At 37.0% G+C, this 25,084-nt stretch overlaps 1 protein-coding gene across 1 annotated transcript in view; it reads right to left on the bottom strand.

The window, feature by feature from the left end:
- Positions 1–11,260: 11,260 nt before the first annotated feature.
- The window catches only part of ankrd27 (ankyrin repeat domain 27 (VPS9 domain)), a 33,850-nt gene continuing 20,026 nt past the window's right edge, over positions 11,261–25,084 (bottom strand). The window contains exons 14-29 of the mRNA XM_055191852.2: positions 23,687–23,811; positions 23,162–23,244; positions 22,969–23,084; positions 21,059–21,151; positions 20,778–20,975; positions 20,300–20,359; positions 20,102–20,221; positions 19,925–19,969; positions 19,725–19,844; positions 17,869–18,066; positions 17,032–17,151; positions 14,984–15,157; positions 14,784–14,880; positions 14,389–14,467; positions 14,211–14,262; positions 11,261–12,660 (exon numbers count right to left, since the gene is read on the bottom strand). Coding sequence (XP_055047827.2) covers positions 12,256–12,660; positions 14,211–14,262; positions 14,389–14,467; positions 14,784–14,880; positions 14,984–15,157; positions 17,032–17,151; positions 17,869–18,066; positions 19,725–19,844; positions 19,925–19,969; positions 20,102–20,221; positions 20,300–20,359; positions 20,778–20,975; positions 21,059–21,151; positions 22,969–23,084; positions 23,162–23,244; positions 23,687–23,811 — 2,085 coding nt within the window. The 3' untranslated portion in view covers positions 11,261–12,255. The remainder of the gene's footprint in view (positions 12,661–14,210; positions 14,263–14,388; positions 14,468–14,783; positions 14,881–14,983; positions 15,158–17,031; positions 17,152–17,868; positions 18,067–19,724; positions 19,845–19,924; positions 19,970–20,101; positions 20,222–20,299; positions 20,360–20,777; positions 20,976–21,058; positions 21,152–22,968; positions 23,085–23,161; positions 23,245–23,686; positions 23,812–25,084) is intronic.

Raw genomic sequence — 25,084 nt, 5'->3', positions numbered from 1 at the left:
CATGTTTCACTTGTAAAAAACATGGTATTTTTCACACAATTTACTAATCTGTATAGCGCGGTTTTCACTGTCCTCAAAACGCGCTGATGTCTTCCTTGTTCTATGAAGTCCCTCCTTCAGAAATACTTATTGAGTTCTGATTGTGTAGCTTGTTTAGTGTGTTGTGATTCGATAGCAGCTTAGCTTGCCGTTAGCTTAGCTGACGACTGACGTATTCCTGTGGGCGTAGAGAGCTGCAGTCCAAACTGGCTGTTCGCTGAGGCTTTGCATAGCTACGGCGTAGAGCTTACGCACGACTATAAATTGGGCTTTACTTCTGCATTTGTCCACGGCACTGTTGTCATGTGTTTTTTACGTCAGTAAAGACGGTAACAAAGGGTCACGTGGACATTAACGTCATTGACAGGCGACTGCTGTGGCCCGTGTCACTGTTTAGAATGGCAATTTTTGGATATTTTACTGCAAATATCTTACAAATTGTACCTTTAAGGGTAATTTAGGCTTTCTTTTATTAATACGTTGATTCAGGATCACATCTTACGTGAAATCACGTCGACCCTATAATGATGGGTGGGGGGGGGGGTTGTGCTTGGCTGGAGGGGGTGGGCTTAGCTAGGGGACCCCCATAATCTTTGACATAATTCAAACACATAATAATTTGAGCAACCTGATCTCACAAAGTTCTGTGGGATAGTCACAGAATTTTTTGCTCATTTTTCCGTGGCATTCTCACGAATCTCTGCATTTTTCCGTGGCATTCTCAAGGATTGGTTATTCAACCATTGTCGCTTCGGTTTAGGGTTAGATTTGGTGTTTGCATTACTATGTCACTTTAAGTATTGGTTTATACTATTTTTTCTGCTTTATTCTTTTATATTTTCTAAACTTTAAACAATTGTCGCCTGGCGTTGGGGTTAGAGTTGGGTTTGGGTAAGGATGTCATTTTATGTAAATCTAACCATAAACCGAAGCGACAATGGTAAGAAAATAGGACAAAACAGTAACCAATCCGTGAGAATGCCACGAAAAAAGACAGTCCGTGGCAGGGCCACAAAAAAAAAAAAGCGGAGATCCGTTATAATGCCACGGAAAAATTAGCAATACATTCCGTGACTGTCCCACGGAAATTCGTGAGATCAGGCTGATTTGAAACGAGGAGCAAGATGCCAAACTATCGATATCGGTATATGTCATTTAAAGTAATCGAATATTGCTATTGGCACAGAAATGTTGTATCTGTGAATCCTGTTTTTAAGGTAAACAGCTGATGGGTTTTTATAGTATTGTAATGGAAGCCAGTTTCTATTGTTTTTAGCATGGATATGAATGGAGCATTTCTGAAGAAAACCCAAGTATCTGTTTTCCATGCAATGAAAACATAATGACCATGTGCTGTCAATCCCTAAGACAGCCTTAAAGAAACAGATCCAAATTTAAGGTATTATATAAAGAAAATCTTTTCATCTGACATATCAGATGCACATACTCAGACTGGGTGTTTGACACCAAAGACGCCGAACATCAACGATTCTCACGTTCAGACATGCCATGAATATGCAAATGCACGAAAGACATACCTGTAAATAATGAGTTAAATTTCATGTAAAGTTATGGTATGGCTACATTATGGCACACAATGTTTGGAGTTTGGAAATGAAGTTCCTGGTCAATATATGCTTTTATTATATGGACACGACCAACATGAGCATTCTGAAAAAAAGTCTCATTTTGTATTTCAAGTCAAATGGATCTGGAATGGCGTAAATTACCCAAGCATTTTTATTCATAGGTGAACCACGAAATAAGGCATTCTTCTTTCCCTGAAATGGCCATGTTGCTGCATGCGAAACAACCCCGGGAAGTTAATAATGGTTTTGATACGACCCCGATACTAAAAGACACAAGTCACAGAGACGAGAGAGGTTCACCCTCTCCTGTCTACCCTCATAAGTGTGCACACAGCCTTGTATTTGTGTGTATGTGCCCCCCGGCAGAATGCCATGGCTGGCACTAAATTAGTGATTAGGGACCCTCTCCTCCCTCACCCGCTCCTCTTACTCTCTCCAGAGACGACCCACAGACTGGACAGCTGGATGCATCAAGAACTGTCACCTTGTCAGAGAAAGTTTTCTCTCCGTCCGCCGAAACTTTCGTCAGTCCGTCAGCCGGTCGTGAGGGGCCGAGCGCTTCCAGTGAAACTGGTAACGTGTGTGGGGGGAGGGAGCGTGTGACATTTGTGACGGCTCCCACTCAAATGAGCGTCTCTGCTGCTGTCAGCGCAAGCCTCGCCCCCCGGCAATGACTGTCAAGCGACATGCTCACAGCGGCACGAAGAGGCAGCAGCCTATCACGGAGAGACGGACATGGGATACATTCACTTACAGTACACTTGTCTTTGGTTGATGTTACTGTGGTCAAATGTTTATGGTGCCCAGGACTAGTCGTAGTTTTATGATCCGTGCCAAGTACACTAACCCCAATTCTAACTATCTGTTTTATTGCAACCACTTCAACAGGGTGTTAAAATTCACAACTCTTCCCACAATCACATCTATCTTTCTTTTGAAGTTTGCTGTTTGTCATGATAAATGGTTCACATGAAATTTCCATCTCTCATTTTTTTTCTTTCACTATTATACAAGTTTAGGGACAATTTAATGAGGCTAACAGCTAAAAATGTTAGCAAAATGCAAAAATGACTTTCTTATTTAGTATTTGTGTCTTGTTTTCAGTACAAATATCTAAATATTCTAAAATCAAGATGCATTTTCTTAATGAGCAAAATGACCTAAGAAAATAAGTCTAGATTTTAGGCAAAAAATATACATTTTAAGTGAAATTGTGGTTAAAACAAGAAACAAATATCTGCCAATGGGGTGAGAAAAAAATCTTGAAATATTTTAACTTTTTCATTTCAAGACATTTTTTCACCCCATTGGCATATATATATATATACTGTATGCTTATTTTAAGCACAATTTCACTTAAAATGTATTTTTTTTTGCCTAAAATCTAGACTTATTTTCTTGGGTAATTTGTACTTAAAACAAGACAAAAACACCAAGTAAGAATGTTGTTTTTTGCAGTGTATTAGTGCCTAAATGTTATGTCTGTGGTGGACTTTTTGTATAGTATTTGCTTTTATTGCCCCTCAGGTTAAGATAAATAACATCAAAATATGAGGTTTATGAAACAAAATTACAACATTAAACTTTTGAGTTATCTAACAAAATATTTTTGCAAAAAGGCAAACTTATTACACTGTAAAAATATTTTTTTGTCAATCAATTTATATTTTTATGTTACTTCAATTTAACAAATTAAGTTTAACAATTTCAACTTGTTTTTATAAGTTACATCAACTTATCACAGGTCAAGACTTAAAATAGTAGGTTGAATTGACTTGCAAAACGCAATTTTGTATTTTATTCAAATATAGCAAAACAAAAGCTAATTCTATCTGTAATTAATATTTGTTGATCCTCTTTTGTGATAATAAATTGTAGTTATTGTCCTGGGCTACGTCTTTATAAACTTTGCACATGCGTTATGTGTCATTTCTGGCCAAGCCTCCTTTTAATTCTTTTCAAAGCTGAACTTCAGATACTTTATACACAAAATGCATGCAACATTTGTAATGCATTTTTAAAGTCGCCGTATAACGGAAGTAGCGATATTCTTTTTCCCCATGGTGATGTATATCCTAGTGAAACCGGCTTTTAAAAAAATGAAATGAAGCAGGGCTGGATTTGAATTCCCCACTGATATCTGATTGGATCATTTGAAGTTGGGTCGTGTTGCTAATCGCAGCAATCTTCTCTCAGACCCCGACCACCTGCCATACCATATGACCGGAAGTAAAGAGAGATCGTTTTGAGGAGGGGAGTAGATTTGCATCTTTGATGCAGGATTATGAGGGTACATGATTTTTTTTTAAATAATGAAGCTTACAAATAAGTCATTTGATAAGTCAATATTCCAAAACAAATTACGACTTTAATTAAATATTTAAATAAAGAGCAAAAATGTTAAATTTGGTCGAATTTTTCGCTACTATTGTAAACTCAAAAGCTATCCCTGCAGCTGTTTGCCAGTAATTCACTGTGGATTTAAATGTATGTTATTAACTGGCAACAGTTTGTTCAAAGTCAAATGAACATTAAACATAAACAAGTCTTTATCTTTACAGAATAAAACTGTAAAATAACAGCCTCATGCAAAGCATTCTGGGAACCATCCTCATTAACCTTTTTCTGTTTTTTTGTCTTCAGATTTTGGTTCCCAGAATGCTTTGTTCATGTTTAACGTTCACTGTAAAAAAACTTCCGTAGAAATTACAGTGTTATTGCAGCTGGGTTGCCGGTAATTTACCGTAGATTTAAATTTATGTTATTAACTGGCAACATTTTGTTCAAAGTTAAATTAACATTTAACATTTAGAAGTCTTTATCTTTACAGAGTAAAACTAAAAAAAACAGCATCCAGCAAAACGTTCTGGGAAACAAAATTTTAAGCAAAAAAGGTTGATGATGATTTCTGGTTCCCAGAATGCTTTGCATGAGGCTGTTATTGTATAGTTTTATTCTGTAAAGATAAAGACTTCTTAATATTTAACATTTATTTAACTTTGAACAAACTCTTGCCAGTAAATAACATAAATTTAAATCTACGGTAAATTACCGGCAACCCAGCTGCAATACAATTGTAATTTCTACTGAAGTTTTTTACAGTGTTCATTTAAATTTGAACAAACTGTTGCCAGTAAATAACATCCATTTGAATCTACAGTAAGTTACTGTACTAGCAAACAGCTGCCAGTAATACTGTAATTTTTTACAGTATGGACCCTTTATGTACAAAGGTGTACTTTTTGAAAGGGTAACACCCAATTGACAACGCTTTTTCTGAAAAAAAAACCCTTCACCTTTAGCATGATGTGTCGAGTATGAGCTACTTAAGATTGAGATTTTTAGAAATGCTTCACATCCAATAAAAGTTAAGTTATATCGACAGCATTATGCACAGTCACAGTTTAGACGAATGCACTTACAATCCGCTCTAGTTCTGCAGGGTTTGAACGCAGAAGAGTAAAGCTAGCAAGTGCTTGAACCAAATTACAGAAATGATTCAGTTAAATCCTGCTTATTATTCACGCCGTAAATTATTTATTATTTTCTAGTTGAATAAACAAGGTATTACCAACCCAATTCCCATGGGTGCATTATGTATATATAAACTGGGCCTATAAACGGGACTTATGTTGTCATGACGTTTACAGATTTGACATAACAAGGCCAGTGAGCAATAGCCCATGTGTTTATTTTTATGCGTGTGACCTGGCCCCATATACTTTCGTTGTATTGTTACTTTTTATTTACATTTCCTGAAATGTGTCCCAAATGTAACTTATATCGTATCTGATACATTAAAGTAAGAATGAACATGATTTACCTTAAATATAAACAGATTTAATACCTAAAAAAAAGGTTTGTATGCTTAAACCCATAAAACGACTTAAATAATTTAATTTTATTACAACCAGCAGAACTGATATGGAATCAGCTAAAGCCTAATACAGATTAAAAACAGATTTGACATTTAACTTTAAATTACCATAACCTCAAGCATAACACACTGCGGCTTAGACATAATGCATAATAAAGTCTGTATAATTGAAATGTCTTCACACAGTTTAAATAAAAAAATATTGAATATAGAACAAAATGAAAATAAAATTATTATTTTTAATCAGATTTGTGAGAAAACATTTCATATTACAGTGTGACTGTGGTTATCCTCATTAGTTTTAATGGAAATCCTCGTCTGGATCTGTTTCGGTATGGATCTGTGGTCTTGCTGTGCCTCTGTCATGTTTGTTGAGCTAAACGTGGACGGGACATAAACCTTGAGACGGGACAAGCTGCCAATACTCCGGCCATGTGACACTGACTCGTGTCTCTGGCTGAAATCTTGTCAATATGTGTGCATGTTGACATGCTTTGCTCATTTCCCTACACGAGGAGAGTAATGGACACGTAATTGTTTGCTTCTTTGTTGTTGTCTTTAAATTGCATTACTGATGCGGCAACCGTTTGTAAGAATGAGCTATGCGTTTTGTTTATTTAATAGCTGTCATGTTACTCACTGTGCTGTCAGTGTCTCCACAACAATAGTAATGCCGTTTTTTTTTTACATTGTGGGGACATTTTTTGGTCCCTATGAGGAAACAAGCTTTAAAACCATAATATAGTTTCTTGTAAATCAAAAATAGCAGAACGTTGACAGTGAGGGGTTTGGATAGGGGTAAGGGAAAAAATATACAGATTGTACAGTATAAAACGTGTGCGTGCATGTGTTTATGTTGTTGTTTAAAGGTAGTGTTGTGTGACCTTATGTTATACTGCCCCCCAGTGTCTGCTATATCATACTGCACATAAAAGTTAACTTGGTGTTGCAAATCAATTCAACTTACTATTTTTGATAAATTGACATAACAAATTAAGTTAAACCATTTTAACTTAAGTTAAAGTAAAAAAAATAATAATTTCATTGCATTGGATCATAAATACTGCTCTAACTAAACATTTACTGTACATAATCAATTTAAACATATAGAAATGTAAAAGTATAATAAAAAAGCAACATGCATTAAAATAAGCAATTATTGCAGATTATAGTTAAATGCTGCTATTGCTGTATCCCAGTACAGTTCACATGCAATACAATATGTGGATTAGGTGAACTATAGATGCCGAATTGTCCTGGATGGATGGATAGACAGGCAGACAGACAGACACTTAAACTAAAGGCTTCAATCTTACAAAAACTGTGATCGTATATTGAAATGATTTAGTGGTTTGAACGGGACTTATGCCGTTCTCGGTCTCTAAGATTCCTCTAAAGAAAAGCTGACACAAAAAGTTTCTTGTTCCTCTTTTACAAGAGCCACAATATCTCATCCTGATATTTGCTTAATGTGTTAATTGATGACCCATACTTTCCATATTCAAATACACGCCATTTGTGCTATCTGAAGAAGACCTTAAGGCAAACATTTCTAAAAGTCTTGTTTCGATCATTTAATGCACTTTATTAAAAGTGCTCTCTCTCTTTCTCGCTCTCTCTCTTTCCGTTTAGTTTAAGTGCTTTAATAGTTGTGTGTGGTCTTGATGCATGGCTGCCTGTGAAACGGGCCCTGTGCTTAATAATGGTAATGACTACATTTCCCTACATCGCTTTCATTAAATCAAAGCAGGCTGTAAGTTTCTACATCCGTCCGGCTCGCAGTCATCAATCGTTGCAACTATCAGCGCCACCGCCGAGCCCAGACACACACTAGGTGCCATTTTGGCTCGGGAAGAAAGTTTTATATGTGTGAAGGAGCAATCGATTACTAGCGCAACAGAATACTGTCATCCCGAGAGAGACCAAACTAAGATTCATGTTACAGACGTGAAAGTGCACTTTGTAATTTCTTCATTAAAAAGTTTCACAGACGCATAATTGAACCGCACTTTTGACGGATATGTTGAAAAAGAATTTCGACTCAACGTGAGATGAAGAGTCAGTCTTATCACTGTCCATTTTGGACAAACGCGTGAGTATTTAAGTCCTGTCAGCAAAAATATACTTTTAGCAACATGTTGATGACTATTCTTTCTCAATTACGCGTCTGGTCCGAACTTTACTTCCGGTTTCTGTTTGTTTAATGGTCTGAGTTGCTGAAACTGAACTCTTGAAAAATACCTCGTCGAAAATAACAAATGTTTTGATCTTCTAGGTAATCTAAGTGTTGTTTATTTTGCTTGTTATATAAATAACTTTAAACGGATTTTGTTGTTATTTCGTCTTAGTTTACCAGAAGTTACGTGTTTTCCACGAAAGCCGCTTGTTTATGTTGTTACTGCTGAAACCGTCTATACACAAAATAATAAATTGATGATGAATTGAACACTTTAGTATCTAGAGACCAATTGTCACTTTTAACTAGTTGCTTATTAGCTTGCATATTGGCTGTTTATAAAAGCACACATTTTACTGCCTTATTCCAGTGGTTCCCAAACTTTTTCAGCATGCGGCCCAATTCCTTCGCGGCCCCCTAAAGAAAATTTGTGACAAAAACTGTTCTAAAACTTAACATTTTAATAAAAAATATTAAATTATACAAAAAAGTAGTGCTTTTGGTTAGTAGTCTTATTTTTTAGGTTTAAATACACAGAATTCATGATAAATGAATGTATTTCATAAAATGTCATAAAACTGGGGCCCCCCTGGCACCATCTCGCGGCCCCCAGTTTGAAAACCACTGCCTTATTCTGCATGACCATATCCTCTACATTCATTAATCCACCCCATTTATTATCTAACCGCTACAACAACAACTACATTATTAGCTATTCATTAGCATTAAATTAGGGGTTTAATGGTGATAAAATCATATAACCAACATGTGTTCCACTAACTAAAGTGTTAGCAAATCTTTCTACAAATCTAACTCAATGACTCAGAGAGATAAAATTCATGCTCCGTTTATACACGAAGGAAAGACGCAGATATTTTCCTGCGGTTTGGCCTCTCATTTCAAAAACCCTGTTTTTATCACAGAAAACGATTATTTCTAAAACCCCAAGCCCAGGAAGATTTCTAATAACCCCGATTATGTGTTGCCGTGTCCACTGGGAGAAACCAGGTTTTAGGTTCTGAAACGTCACATTATGCGCCAGAAAATGCTTAAAGTCATGTGAGCGCCCTATGTTTGCTGTTTTGAAAGAAACAGGAAGTCGCTTTTGTTATTCATTAGTGTCGATTCTGAGGATTTTGATTGGCTTGCATGACTTTATTCCTCTCCCTACACTGCCGCCCATAGGTTTGGCATAGTTATTATGGCGCTCGACAGCGTATTTATGTGGATTGATGTAAATGACAAGTTTTTTGAAAACGATGTGCACGATGTTATTATTGAATACAGAGGCAGGAAAATATTTGTTTCTCTAAATACCCGGCTATGTGTAAATGTGGCCTCAGAGGCATTAATCTAAACATACCAAAAATAATGTTTACCATATATTGTGTTGTGTACTTTTACATAGAAAGTTCCTAGTGCACAAGGCTTAATATGCTATAATCTGTACGTAAAGCAAACTACACTGTAAAACATATGCATCATTTTTGTCAAATCAACAAATATTTTTGTTACTTAAACTTATAAAAATATGTTAAACAATTTCAACTTGATTTTATAAGTTTAAGTCTAGGGATGCACCGATATGGAAATTTTGGGCGATACCGATAACCGATAACTCTTTAAATTTGGGGGCCGATAACCGATATCTATAGGCCGATAAATATTTATATTATTTTCACAATGAAAAACTCGCAGACCGCGGACATCTTGTCTTTGCGCTAGACTAGCATACTCTTCTTAAGCCCGCAACATGTGTCATCTTCGTGGTATGTCACAGAAAGCACCAATTAAAACTCCACATGGCCAGCAATGAGCACGTGAAGTGGTTCAACAAACCAAAATAATCCATAATTTATCGGCTTTCACCGATAACCGATAATATTAAAAATAAGCAGTTATCGGCCGATAACGATATGTCGGCCGATATATCGTGCATCCGTATTTAAGTCCTTTTTTAAACTTAAAATAGTAGGTTGAATTGACTTGCAAGTTTTAACTTTGTGCTGCATTTTTTATAGTGTACAGTAAGACAAAAACAGACACCAACAATTTGTCAACGGCATATAGTTAGAGTTATTGTATCAAGCGGGCAATTGTTCCTTTAAAAGACATTGAGCTGTGTCCAAATACAGGCCAGAGGTCTAGGCTAAAACAAGGCAAAATTTGGGCTGTCAGTGAAAATTTAAGAAACATCTAACCATAGCCAAAAATAAATGAATAAAACCAAACACCTTGGACCCCCATTTTAATGCTCTAATGTGCACAGCACAAGTGCACTTAAGGCATGTCCAAAATGCTGCTGTGTGAAAGGGGTTGTTCCCATTCTCGTAATGAGTACTGGGTGTTTTGGGCGTAACTTGGAATAAACCAATGAAAGTCTCATCTCCTTTAATCCGTCTTGGTGCTAGCACAACTTAATTCACAAGGTGGAGTTTGTAACCGGATGTAAATAAAAAAACTTTAAATGTGTCAAAAAGGTTTTTATAAGAATAATTTACGAATATGCAAAAAAAAGGGGGGGGGGTTGCATAAGTTAAAATACTTTATTTGTAACAAACAGATAAAGAATTTACAGCACCGTGAGTGTTTTGAAAAGCTTATTACTTAAAAATGATTCTCATCTCACCATATCCAAAGGTACAAAGTCACCATATAGAGTAAATCTGTGTGGAAAAATAAAAAATCTAAATATTTGCAGAAAAAAGGTGACTACAGGTAAAGCTTCACGTTTTCTGAAGTCCTGTAACCTGCCTTCATTTATAGAGAATCAATAATAATCACATTTTAATTCTTTAATTTTCATATTTACAAACGTTTGTGTGCTGCTGCGCATCCATAATATGCGTGTTGTCACCCAGTTTATAGACACATATTATTACTAACATGCTCAATAATTTACAAAAAACAATATTGCGCCATTGACTTTAGACTAGGTTTTAGTTGGTCAATGGCGTAGTCTATTTACAGTAAGTTGCCTCAAAATAGCAACGCGCCAACAATGCACCTGAACACACATTGTTTTCAAGCCAGAATGCATTTGCTATATAAACAACGTGACGCATGACGTGAAAATGATAACTGCGTCGGGCTGAAAGTAGCAAAAAACATTGCGCCGGTGTATGATAGGGTCCCTTGTCATCACTGTTGACTTTGCTTTTGAGATGTATGATACCATCATGTAAGTTATTTTGGCAAAAATGACATCAAACCAAATTCCAGGTTATTTTGGAAAATATATTTACAAAACTGCACCTTTTCTGTCGCTGTGGTGGTGCCCTCAAAGGTTCATTTTTAATACCTTTATGGGAAAGGACCAATACAATTTAAACGGTCGTTGCTTGTGTCGACACTTTACAGAGTCGAAGAATATTAAGCTTTTGTGTGATTACTTGTCTGACATAGCCTACTTTTGCACGTCTAGTACACAGTATGTAGTGTGGTATAAATCATTTCTGCATACACTGAATACCCAGATAACCTATTTTTTTATGGAAATGTATATTATGAAACCAGAACAGTCATGCAGTTTTCGTTAATTCATTTAAAGAAAAACAAAACAAAACAATATTTTAGAAGTGGTTTTCTCGTAATGGTTTATTATAGGTTTTTGCACAAATAAAATAAGGCACATTTACCGCATTGTCACAAAACAACACTAAAAAGTGATTTATACAAATATAACAGCTCTCTAGTTCCCAACAATCCCATGTCAAACTAAAGACATACCAGTTCAGTTTTACATTCAGTACTGTATTACAAGTTTGTGTGAAGACATTTAACAATGACCAGCATTAATTCAAACCTGCCATTACTTACACTAAACTAAAATTAAACAAACAGTTGGACTGAAGGCAAACAAATGTTGCATGCGAGTAAAGTGCATTACAGCTGAGGACCACTGTTGACCACATATACATTTTATATTTGGGGATTTTGAGAGGAACTCAATACAGAATGAATCCAAAAAAGTAAAAAAAAACATTGAAGAAATAACTCCGTGAATAGTAAAATACTGACTGTGCAATCTTTGTTGTGAACAACACCATTACTGTAACACTACATATACTGTTAATGCAGTTTATGTATAGGTGGATTCATGTGATGGCAAACAGAAATGAACAGTAACGAACAAGACGAATAACGAAAATAAAACTCTACACGCTACAAAAATCTTGGATACAAATAATTTGTCCCTTAATCATAGAAAAATATCTCCCTTTATATGAATCAGTGGCAACTATTTCATTACAGACTTTTTCTTATCTTTAAGGGTCACATCAACATGCACTTCATTGCTTGTGTTGATTTTTCATTGTGTAATTAGCATACACACAAAAAAACTTGTGTTAACATGAAGAAAAAAATAAAAAAATAAATTCAACAATATTTTAAGTCGTGGTGACCCATAAAATCTGTAAATCTGATTTGCATGCGTAAACATTTCAACACTGGATATTATTAATATAGTTTAGATGCTTTATTGTATTGGCTAAAGAACAGTGAGCAGTAATGCGCCAGATTTACAAATGATTTAGTCAATTAAATACACAATAAAAGTCTTTTGTCACCTCTCACAAGACAACATTGTCCATTTCTGTAAAAGCTGAATCCAGATCAGTTCCTCTGTACAGGACGTTTTTCTTTTCCTCCCCTCGCCCGGACGCAGAGCCTCCATTAACCTGTTCAGGGTCATGTGAGGGTTTGAGGGAGGGGTCACATGAGTCGGTGGGCTCCTGAGGTCCGTTATTAAGCTCTGTCTCCATCTGGTCTGTAGAGGAGATGTGTTCTGAGGTCTGGAGCGAGCGATGGGTCAGATCCTGGCTGATGGTATGGCAGCGGGTCAGGCTCTTGGTCTTGGCGTGTGACGACTGCATGCCTGTAGAGTCTTGCTGCGTCTGCGCATGAGAGTATAGGCCGATGCTGTCTATGGTTTCTCCTCGTGTCAGTCTCCGTCTCTCACTCTGACTGTGTGGTGTCTGTAATGAACAGAGAGGTCAGGAGTCAGATTCATTGATTCAAATATCACATTTGAAAAAAAAACATTTTAAATACTAATGAAGTGACATATTCAGTGATGGATTAAACGTGAATGATTTTGGGGCATTTTCCTGGACAGGGATTAGATTAGTCCTAGATTAAAATAAATGTAAGAGCTGTCCAAACTGAAAACAATTTGCACTAACATATTTTAAAAAATACCAGTGCACTTTGTTTTGCCTTAAAATGCACACAAATGTATTTAGTAAGGCATATTTATATCTACTTATTTTCCTAATTAAACTAAGGCTAAATCCTGGTTTAAAATAACCCCTGTCCGGGAAACCACCCCCGTGTGTGTTTAATTATTTGTGATTTGTAATCCAAGTTGTTCTGTCATGTAAGACACAGTGTGAGGAGGACTTAAATATGTCATTTAAAAAGGCAAACAAAGAAAAAAAAGAAAAATAATTTTCTCACCCCCATGTCATTCAAGATGTTTATGTCTTTCATTGTTCAGTCGAGAAGAAATTGCATTTTTTTAGGAAAACATTCCAGGATTTTTCTCCATATAGTGGACTTTATTGAACCTCAACAGTTTAAAAAGACACTCCACTTTTTTTGGAAATATGCTCATTTTCAAGCTCCCCTAGAGTTAAACATTTGATTTTTACCGTTTTGAAATCCACTCAGCTGATCTCCGGGTCTGGCAATACTACTTCTAGCACAGCTTAGCACAATCCATTGAATCTGATTAGACCACCAGCATCGTGCTCAAAAATAACCAAAGAGTTTCAATATTTTTCCTCTTCAAAACTCGACTCTTCTGTAGTTACACCGTGTACTAAGACCAACAGAAAATTTAAAGTTGTGATTTTCTAGGCAGATATGGCTAGGACTATACTCTCAATCTGGTGTAATAATCAAAGACTTTGCTGCCGTAACATGGCTGCAGGAGGCGCAATGTTATTATGCATTACATATTAATCACATCGAAGGGTCATGCATGACGTATTTGAAACTACCGCTACAGTGTTTACAAGTGTGGAGAAAAAGGACAATTCTGACGTTGTTGTATGTGGAATGAAACTAATTAATGTCCATTTTATTGTTTAAAATGGTTCATACATATCAACATATGTAACGCGTGAACTTTTAATGTGATTACGTAACAAGTAAGGTCGTGCAGGCGCATCACACAGCTAGTGCAAGACGATAAGTTGTTGTTAAATATGAATTTTTTGGTGAAAATTATGATCGTTTCGCTAGATAAGACCTTTATGCATCGGTTGGGATTGTTTAGAGCCCTTTGAAGCTGCATTGAAACTGCAATTTTAAACTGCATTGAAACTGAGGCCCACTAAAGTCCACTATATGGGGAAAAATCCTGGAATGTTTTCCTAAAAAAACGTAATTTATTTTCTAAAGAAACACATTAACATCTTGGATGACATGGGGCTGAGTAAATTAACAAGATTTCTGCCTTGAAAATGGAGTTATCCTCTAACTGTGAGTTTGTATATATGCATGTACATATGAAGAATAATACCTGATCTATTGTGTCTGTGGTGCTCATAGCTCTGTCAGACCTTTTCTGAGATCTAGAAAGCACAACATTTCTTATGAAACATCTTAAAAAACATTTCTGGACATATAATATGGCTTCTAATTGTTAACAAAAAGGAACATCCAGTAATAAACAGGATATTAATGGATGGTAAGAATACCTTTGTTTGGTGATGTTTATCCCTCGACCCTCACTGTCAGGACTCTCACAACTTTTACCTTTTTGCACTTCCGAGTGTACTACATGAGAAAAATAGACAGTTAAACTCTATATTTTTTATTTAATAGTACACAAATAATAGCACCTAATGACACAGACGCGTTTCTGGAGATGGAAAACTGCTGTATAAATATCTATCTTTATTTTCTTTTAAAGGGAACATTTCACAAAACCTTTTTAAGATGTCAAATAAATCTTTGGTGACCCCAGAGTACATGTGTGAAGTTTAAGCTGAAAACACCATATAGATAATTTATTAAAACATGTTAAAATTGCCACTTTGTAGGTGTGAGATCTAGACATTAATCTGTATTAATTTAAGTTTCAAATTCTTACCCACAATCCCCTCTGGTCCTATGGAGTTGGTTTTGGTCAGGTTTGACTCTACAGTATCAGAACAGGCTTTCTGTAGAAGCCTCTGGATCTCTGTGTTCTGTGGAGACAATTTTAGGACTTTAGGAAATAATATAAAGGCGGCATGTGTGTGAATAAATACAAAACATACATAATAAACCACCAAAAGTAAGCAGACATACCTTTCCACCCATCTCGTATGCGCAGTCGAGGGCGGTTCTCTGTCTTTTGTTGCGCATGTGCACCTGTGCCCCCCTGTGCAATAGCAGCTCCACCAGCTGAACGTGTCCCCCCCTCACAGCCTCATGTAGACCCGTGTTACCGTGATTATTTGCAAGATTTACCAATGCACCGCTCTGAGAGACATCACATATTATCATTCATATTATATTAGCACCCAACAAATGATAACCTTATACACATGTATTATAAATCTCATAATCATTACTTCATTTATATCCAATTACGGATAAAAATTTATACGGTAATGTAAAATAAATACATAACTAATTCTTAAGAAAAATGTATTTCATGCAACTACTATGGCAATTTAGTAAAACATTAAAATTATGTGTGTACATTACACCCATATTAGAGATTAAATATGTTTGTTTGTAGTAATTTAAAGCCATGTGACTGTGGAGAATAATGTGAAGTCAAATGTTTTTAATATCATTAAATTGTTCTATAAACCATATAGATCAAAACTTCTTTAAAACAGTATCTATACACAGAGTCATAAAAACAGCATAATTGGGTGATTCTCACGAAACCATTGAAACACCACGGCACTAATGATTTTAGCTTTAAAATGTGTTATATAGTAACATTAAAAAGCATCAGAATTAACACAATACTGTGTTCTACCTTGCACAATGTGTGATTTCAACATAAGAATTTATAATTGTAAATTTTATCTCATTTTCTGCTGAAATTCTCATTACCGCAATGTGTCCGGCTGTGTTTGAACATGCGTTATGTTGTAATTTAATCAAATTAACACAAAAATATTAAGAAAAAAAATAAATGGATGTTTTGCTAGACTACTTTAGATGACAGAAAAAATATTTACTGAATATTCATGTATAATAATAATGAAGAAAAATTAGGAAAATTATGTGTCCATGCCTGATGTTCTCATCCTCCGCAACACTTTTTGAGAACAGTTTAAGCACACATACAGAATTTTAATAAAGTTTGATTTTGAGTGACCAAGCACATGGACCAGTTACTTCAAGATGGCTACCAGGTAAGATCAATTTTTTTACAGTTAATTTGAAATATTGTCTTGTCAGAATGCTTACACGACATTTTGATTATCATTACCGCAACAGATGCTTATTAAATGTTAATTTAATTAATAGAAGCATAATACTTTGATTTTAAATGCATGTGCAGAATCTCCAAATTATGTTCTTTCAGGTTTGTCATGTCATTTTGAAAATATGTCAGTGTTGATGCTTTCTGACTGTTGCGGTAATGAGATTTTTTAGGACTAATTTTTTAAATTATGTTACAAAAAGTGTTAAATGATAAGTAAAAGTTTTTAAATTAATGTTCCCATTTACTCCAGACTTTGTTTTTCAATGTCTGGTGGGAAAAAAAGTACATTTAAGCAATTTTTACATTTTCATGCTTGACATTTTTAAAACCAAGTTTTCGTGAGAATCACCCGTATACAGAAATGTAAAATAAATACATAACTAATTTAATAACAATCAAATCTCTTAAGAAAAATGTATTTCATGCAACTATTATGGCAATTTAGGAAAACATTAAAATTATGTGTGTACATTACACCCATATTAGAGATTAAATATGTTTGTTTGTAGTAATTTAAAGCCATGTGACTGTGGAGAATAATGTGAAGTAAATTGTTTTTAATATCATCAAATTACTCTATAAACCATATAGATCAAAACTTCTTAAAACGGTATCTATACACAGAGTCATAAAAAACAGCATAACTGTATATAATATGCTTCAAAGACACTGGACTCTGGGTATATAATGTTAAATCTCAATTGAAACTTGTGCGATGTGATGCTGACAACTTGTTTTGTGAATGTATGGTTAAGGGGTGGGGGGAGTGTTATTTGTATGTTTTTTCTTTTTTTGAACAGGCTGCAGATGTAAATTAGCTTATGGCTACATCTGGTACAATGCATCAAATGGTAACATTTATGTTGGAAATTGTGCATGGTCCTTAATAAAAATAATCTTTACATACCTCCAGCAAGATGGTGGCAATCTCAGCATTTCCCTTTAGACAGGCATTAATCAGTGGTGTGTTCCCATAATGATCTTTCTTATTCAGTTTGGCGTTACACTCCAGCAGGGCAGACACCACCTACATGACATACAGCAGTCACAAGAGGGTGCTATATACTAAACCAGGGTTACCCACACTAAGCCAAATTTCCTGACTTACACTGACTAAAAAGCTGAATTTTCATGACCTGTCTGAAATCACAAGGGGAGCCAAATTACCTATTTTTTCACATGCTTGCAGAGAAACCAAACACTAAGTTACTGGGATGATCTTTCTCATGTTTTCTAGGTTTATAGAAGCACTGGGGACACAATTATAGCACTTAAACAACTAAAAAGATATGTCCCCTTTAAGTAAATAGGGTACGTTTTCAATTTATATCAACTTGAACATTTCCTAGCAGCTTCTGAACATTACAGGTATGTTCCAACTCATTTTTATAAACAAATGCTGTCCCTGAAATAGCACTCAATAGCCTCATTCACTATTCTTTACGTTAGTTCACTAATATAGTTCACTCGAATGAGTGAAAGAAAACAATCGAGTGAATTCGGACACTTGAGCTGCAGTGCATGCACCATCTTCTGTCAAGACTTGATAACTCATTAGACGCAAGCCTCAGTGGACAAGTAGTGGCCAGCTTTGAGTGTACATCGTTGAACACTCATTATTGTGATGCATTGTGGGGTTGAAATAGTGTACTGCACTCAATAATGTCCATATGGGGCTAGTTTGGTCACAGCCAATGTGTACATTTTTTGAGAGGTAAGTTGTGATTGGTCAGGTTGTGATCACCTGCATGTGGCTATTCTGACACGCCAGGTGCAGTGGTGTGGACCTCTGGTTGTTGCAAGCGTTGATGTTGGCACCGTGACGGGTGAGTAGAGATACCAGAGCTGTGTGCCCGTGCAGCGCTGCCACGTGGAGCGGAGTAAAGCCATCGACACTGCTGCTGTTTACACCAAGACCATCCGGCTGTAGACGAGCTGTTTTCTAAACACACACACAAACGATTTAGCTAAGAACATACTGCACTATCCCATCATCAACTTTTGTTCTTCCTCTTGTTGTGTGCAAAGTAGCGCCAAAAAGAAGAAAAACAAGCATATGTCCTCTATTCCTAATACAATGTATAAACAAATCCATTAAATTATGAATAAAGGATTTAAAAAATGAGATTAGGACACAAGAAGTCTGTCGTTCTGTTTTGCAAGTACTCCCACCCAGAAATCATGGAGGGGTCTGAAATTGTCATCGTAGGTGCATGTCCAGTGTGACAGACATCTAAAAAAAATCCAGAACTCACAATACATGACTCCCCAACCATTTATTTGTATGATACAGCTGCAAAACAAGTATTTGAACACCTGTCTATCAGCTAGAAATCTGACCCTCAAAGACCTGTTAGTCTGCCTTTAAAATGTCCACCTCCACTCCATTTATTATCCTAAATTAGATGCACCTCTTTGAGGTCATTAGTAAAGACACCTGTCCACCCCATACAATCAGTAAGAATCCAACTACTAACATGTCCAAAACCAAAGAGCTGTCCAAAGACACTAGAGACACTGATACACCTCCACAAGGCTGGAAAGGGCTACAGGGAAATTGCCAAGCAGCTTGGTGAAAAAGGGTCCACTGTTGGAGCAATCATTAGAAAATGGAAGAAGCTAAACATGACTGTCAATCTCCCTCGGACTGGGGCTCCATGCTAGGTCTCACCTCGTGGGGTCTCAGTGATCCTAAGAAAGGTGAGAAATCAGCCCAGAACTACACGGGAGGAGCTGGTCAATGACGTGAAAAGAGCTGGGACCACCGTTTCCAAGGTTACTGTTGGTAATACACTAAGACGTCATGGTTTGAAATCATGCACGACACGGAAGGATCCCCTGCTTAAACCAGCACATGTCCAGGCCCGTCTTAAGTTTGCCAATGACCATGTGGATGATCCAGAGGAGTCTTGGGAGAAAATCATGTGGTCAGATGAGACCAAGATAAAACTTTTTGGTCATAATTCCACTAAATGTGTTTGGAGGAAGAATGATGAGTACCATCCCAAGAACATCATGCTTTGGTGGTGTTTTTATGCACATGGGACAGGGCGACTGCAGTGTATTAAGGAGAGGATGACCAGTCTCCAGACCTAAACCCAATAGAGAATCTTTGGGGGAGCTCAAACTCTGTGTTTCTCAGCAACAAGCCAGAAACCTGATTGATCTATAGAAGATCTGTGTGGAGGAGTGGGCCAAAATCCCTCCTGCAGTGTCTGCAAACCTGGTGAAAAACTACAGGAAACGTTTGACCTCAAACAAAAGGCTACTGTACCAAATATTAACATTGACTTTCTCAGTTGTTCAAATACTTATTTGCAGCTGTATCATACAAATAAATAGTTAAAAAAATCATACATTGTGATTTCTGGATTTTTTTAGATTATGTCTCTCACAGTGGACATGCACCTACGATGATAATTTCAGACCCCTCCATGATTTCTAAGTGGGAGAACTTGCAAAATAGCAGGGTGTTCAAATACTTATTTTCCTCATTGTATGCATGATTTAAGTCATTAAGTAATTGGGTTAAATAATTGGGATAATGATTTTTACCAAAATAACTGTGATTACAACCCCCCTCCCCCATAATGTTCAGACCTTTTGTGTTGGTTCACAGCTGGAACACTGGCAGAGCGGATGGCAAAGCTCGGTTTTAGCTGAAACGTCAACCACCACTTCCTCCGGCTCCTCATCCACCCATTCTAAAAGATAGTGTACCTGGAACACATACAAACATCGGTAGTGAAACTACTGTAGCTGTTTGCAAAATCAAGTGAATGACACTGAAAGGAACTCACCATCTGCACATCTCCATCTGCCACTGCTCTTAACAACTTCTCTATCTATTCGTACAAAACAAATATACTTTCATACTAAAGCATCAGTTTATTTCAGCACTTCATTTTCAACTATCTATTACAGTAAAAACTGGAAAAGGTAAGCAGTATTCATCCACCAGAGGGCGCTGTCAGTACCTCTTTATGTCTGATGCGGTCAGTTTCTGGTATTGCTGTTTCTACACTAAGTGACGACGCGCTGGACACAGATGAATGTCTACTGCTGCAGTCAGACGGCTGTGGAGATCGACTAAGAGACTGAAAGACAAATTATTATTTAACACGATAAACAGGTACAGACACTGGGAAAACTCAAGCACCAGTTTTAAACCTCACCTCAAATCCACTTTCCATTTTAATGGAGTCATTGTGTCTGCGCTCCAGCAACGACAAAATCTACAAAATTGTAAATTTGTTACATGCTAAATATTTGATAAATTCACAACTCCTTTTACTTGACATTTGTAGGAATTTTAAAGGTGCATTGTGGGACTTTTAGAAGGATCTCTTGACAGAAACGCAATATAATATACATAATTATATTATCAGTGATGTATAAAGACCTTACATAATGAACGGTATTGTTTTTATTAACTTAGAATTAACCACTTTTATCTTCATACACCGCGGGTCCCCTTACATGGAAGTCGCCATCATGTTTCTACAGTAGCCCTAAATGGACAAACTGCTCTACAGAGCGCGTTTCATCCCTACGTTGTCTCATACGGTAGCATCTTTAACTCGTTTAATCTTTCAAAGTACTGAAGGTGATCATTTAGACACAAGACGGAATCAATAATGTAAATGTTGAGACCTTTGAGTTGAGAGCGCAGTGCAGTGGAGTCTCCTTGGATTTGTTATGGATGAGGGTCGATGCTCCGTTTTCCAGAAGCACTTCCATGATGCTCTCATAACCCCAGCGAGCTGCGATGTGGAGCGGCGTGTCTCCCTTATCATTCTGGACATTCAACCGACACACGTGCAAGTCGAAGTACACCAGCGCCTTCACACACTGACATCAAGAATGAATAATTTGAATGAACACTAAAAGTTGGATTTGCTGTGGGATATTAATGTGTTTTAAGGACGCCTTACATCTTCATGACCGTACATGCAGGCCAGGTGTAGCGGAGTGTTGCCATTGTTGTCCTGAGCGTCTGTGTTGGCCTTATAATCTAACAGCAGCAGCTACATGAGAAAACAAGGAGATGCATTTCACAAAATAAACCTTTACTTAAAGGGGACATTTCACAAGACTCTATTAAGATGTAAAATAAGTCTTTGGTGTCCCCAGAGTACGTATGTGAATTTTGAGTTAAAAATACCATATAGATCATTTATTATAGCATGTTAAAATTGCCACTTTGTAGGTGTGAGCAAAAATGTGCCGTTTTGGGTGTGTCCTTTAAAATGCAAATGAGCTGATAAAATGCAATCACAGATCACAATAATGCTGGTTTGTTGAAACTGAAACTCAATTGTGCTGTCAATAATTTTTCTCTCTGCACTAAATGGCAGTGCCATAGTTGGATAGTGAAGAATAAGGGGTGGTATTATTATAATAAGATCCCCTTCTGACATCACAAGGGGAGCCACATTTCAAAGACCTAATGGTTCACATGTTTGCAGATAATGGTTTACCAAAACTAAGTTACTGGGTTGATCTTTTTCACATTTTCTAGGTTGATAGACGTACTGGAGACCCAATTATAGCATTAAACATGGAAAAAGTCAGATTTTCATGGTATGCCCCTTTAATATACAGCTCCACAACACTACTACTACTAACTATATCATTGCAATAAAATTATTATTAGCTTACTAAAATGTATGAAAAAATAAGTAGCATTAAATAGGAATGAACAATGTTTGACATGCTTTCCAGCTTTTATCATTTTTAGATTTAAATGGCAGCTGATGATGATGATATACTGTAGGATAAAAGCTTGTTTGTTCATTTTTAATGACCAGTTTAAGTTTTTGATCAAGTGTGTCCAGATTTGGGTTCCTCGCCATTACTAGCATTATGATTGTGTTGGTACAGTAGCCTGGGTGCCAGCCGATCTTAGCCCCGCCCACAAGAATTTGAAAACGGGAAGATCGGTCTGGGGTTTCTCCGTTGAGGAGCTACTATGCTAAGACAAATGCTGGTCGAACCAATCAAATTGTCAGGGCGGGCTTTATACGATGATGGACAGATAATCAACAGTAACGTAATGAACCACGTCACCAAAGAGCGCGTGTGTTGAATGGCTGCCGCTGTAGAGTTCAGATGTGTGGATTCTGACATTGAGATTGTTCTAAAAGATATCGACAGAGCATTGATTTTAAAAGAGGAACAGAGAAACGCGAGCAGGGCATTTGTTGATGTTTTTGCCGTCCTTCCTATTCGGCAAAAGTTAGTCGCAACTGAAATGGCTAACGTTATCACGGCGATGCAACTCAGCGTGCACAACGAGATGGATATAATTAGCGGTCGTTGCCAGCTTCTTTTCGGAAGCCCGGAATCATGGCTGCTGAATAAGTGGAGGGACATGCTAGGCTCCGATATTATTCAAGCCAACCTAATGGGTATTGTCGTGGATGAAGTTCACCTAACGTACAAATGGTAAGAGATAGTCTTACTCTATGACTTAGTAAATACTTCATGTTGTGATATAAACAAAATGTTTTAACCATAATAGGTGTTGATGTACATTCGCTAACTCAGTATAATCACAATGTTAGTGTCATTGTAGCATTGTAGAGTTGTGTCAATAACTAGCAGTTCGGTCAGGCTGCAAATACGTAATTTCAACATACATCACACACTCCGTTGCTCTGATTGGTCGTAGGTCTATCCAATTGAGTGCAGAGGCATTTTTCGGTTGAGACACGCCTTATAATTATAGCTCAATGGAGCGGTATCAGACTCAAATTCTGACTAGAATTGAGTATGGCAACGTCAGGCTATTGGTACAGCTAAAACATGAATGAAATGAATGAATGAATGAATGAAATCTGACCGTGACTCCCTGAAAACCCTTCTGACAGGAGAGGTGCAGCGGTGTGAGGCCGTGATAATCGGTGCTGTTTACCACGGCTCCCTTTGAGACCAGAAGGTCGATCAGCGCAGACTGTCCTGAGAACCACAACAGCATGTTTACAATGGAGAATGGCGTGCACATTTATTATTTTTTATATATGGGCTCTGCTTACCACAAATAGCAGCGACATGGAGGGGAGTGTAACCTCTGTCATCACGAGAGAATGGAGTGATTATGGATGGGTCGTTTAACCTCCTGAATAATGACAAGATAAGACAAGAATACTTTAAAAGTTACTATCAAGGTTTTTATCCAAAGCAACTTACAATACATTAAAGGTAAATGTACACATTATGTACACTAAAGCACATAAGTTGTCTTACTCTTTAAAATGTACCACCACTTGGGTACAAAGGTGTACTTGTTAAAAGGCTTAAGTGTCCTTTAAATCCATAACAGATGATACAATGACACACTCGCTCCCTATTAAACTCTTTAAAAGCTGTGAAACTTTGTACTGCAGCTCACAGTCATCATCATATCTTTAAGATGAATCAATTTTGCCTGTCAATAACACTGATGGAAATCATTAATAAACAAATCTAGATGATTGTAAAGGCTCCATAAATTCTTATAATTTTAGATAATAAATAAAGTAAAAGTGTTGATGTTATTTCAGATGTGTGCTGGGACTGACCCTGAGGTACGGAGGTCACAAGAGTCACATGAGCAGAGCGGGTGACACATTTGCCTCCCATCATCCTCGTTCTCATTCTCAGACAGCAACCGCTGGACCTCTCCCTCATTACCGCTCACAATGTGCTGCAGACAAACACAGCGTAACAGATACATGACCACTTACATGCTCTCACACAAAGACCGTAAAGAAGATAGACAATGTGTTTTCATAGACTTCTATAAAAATTTTTTAAAGCCATTATGTCAATAATGTCTGCTGACATCTTGCGCCAATTAGGTCATTTGGAGCCATTTGGCCCAGCCCATTTTCCTGTTTAACTTAAATGACAAGCACATAAATCCTGTTGTTTGTGCCACTTTTTAATAACAACTAACTTAAACCAAACTTATTAGAAAAACGAGAACTTTAAAGTAAATAAGCATTAAAAGAAATAACTAAAATAAGAGAAACCATCAATAAGTAATCCATTTGTAATCTTATTGATGGCTGATTTAAAAACTCTTCATTTAAACACCTTAATCATTATGATTGAGTTTGATCGGATGCAAATTGTTTTATTGTATTGAAATGAGTGGTGTACTCCAATCTGCGATCCGATCAGCAGGATAAAAGTATGCATGTAAACGCAGTAAATGTAATTGTAGTATTTTCTAAATCTAATTCAAAATACCCTGTGCACATGCACAAAACATTTATGCTCAAGTTCACGTCTTAGGGGGTTTTCACACCTGCCTTGTTTAGTTCGATTGAATCGTACCAGAGCTCGATTGCTCAGTTGGTGCAGTTCGTATGGGCAGGTGAGAATGCAGCAATCGAACTCTGGTGCGCACCAAAAGCGGACCAAACAAGCGGACCGAGACCAGCTTGCAGAGCTGGTCTCGGTACGCTTTCAAACGAACTCTGGAGCGGTTCGTTTGTGGTGAGAACACGATCCGAGATCGAACCGACCTAACTGCAAAAGTACTGCGCATTTTGGACTAAACCAGCTGCCGTAGTCAACTGCGCAGTGCATTATTGGATGAGGAAGTGTTTGTTGACCGTTTCTATTAGCAATATTAGCACAATGACAAATCGCGGACATACCTGGAGTTGCGAGGAGGTGCGGGCGGAGCCTAGGAAATTTTTTGTCTTCGCCGTTTGTAGTGCATTAAACCGTTGTTTTCAAGCCGCATCCGCGATTCATTCTGAAAATGAACAGTTTGTCTAGAGTGCTGTATACAAACTATGTATAACAACCACGAAGACATAATTACAGCGCGCAGCCGTCTGTCCATGTCTGCTGTATTATCCTTCTTTTGTTTACTTCCGGGGGTTCCGTTGGAATTTGCCGCACGTTGATTCTGACCAATCGTGAAGCCGTTTAGGAAATACGTGCAAATACATGTGGCCAAATGA

Source organism: Misgurnus anguillicaudatus, chromosome 6 (genome assembly GCF_027580225.2).
Source record: "Misgurnus anguillicaudatus chromosome 6, ASM2758022v2, whole genome shotgun sequence".
Classification (NCBI taxonomy): domain Eukaryota; kingdom Metazoa; phylum Chordata; class Actinopteri; order Cypriniformes; family Cobitidae; genus Misgurnus; species Misgurnus anguillicaudatus.
Note: the sequence above shows the minus strand (reverse complement) of the source record. Positions and strands in the feature narration are given on the sequence as shown.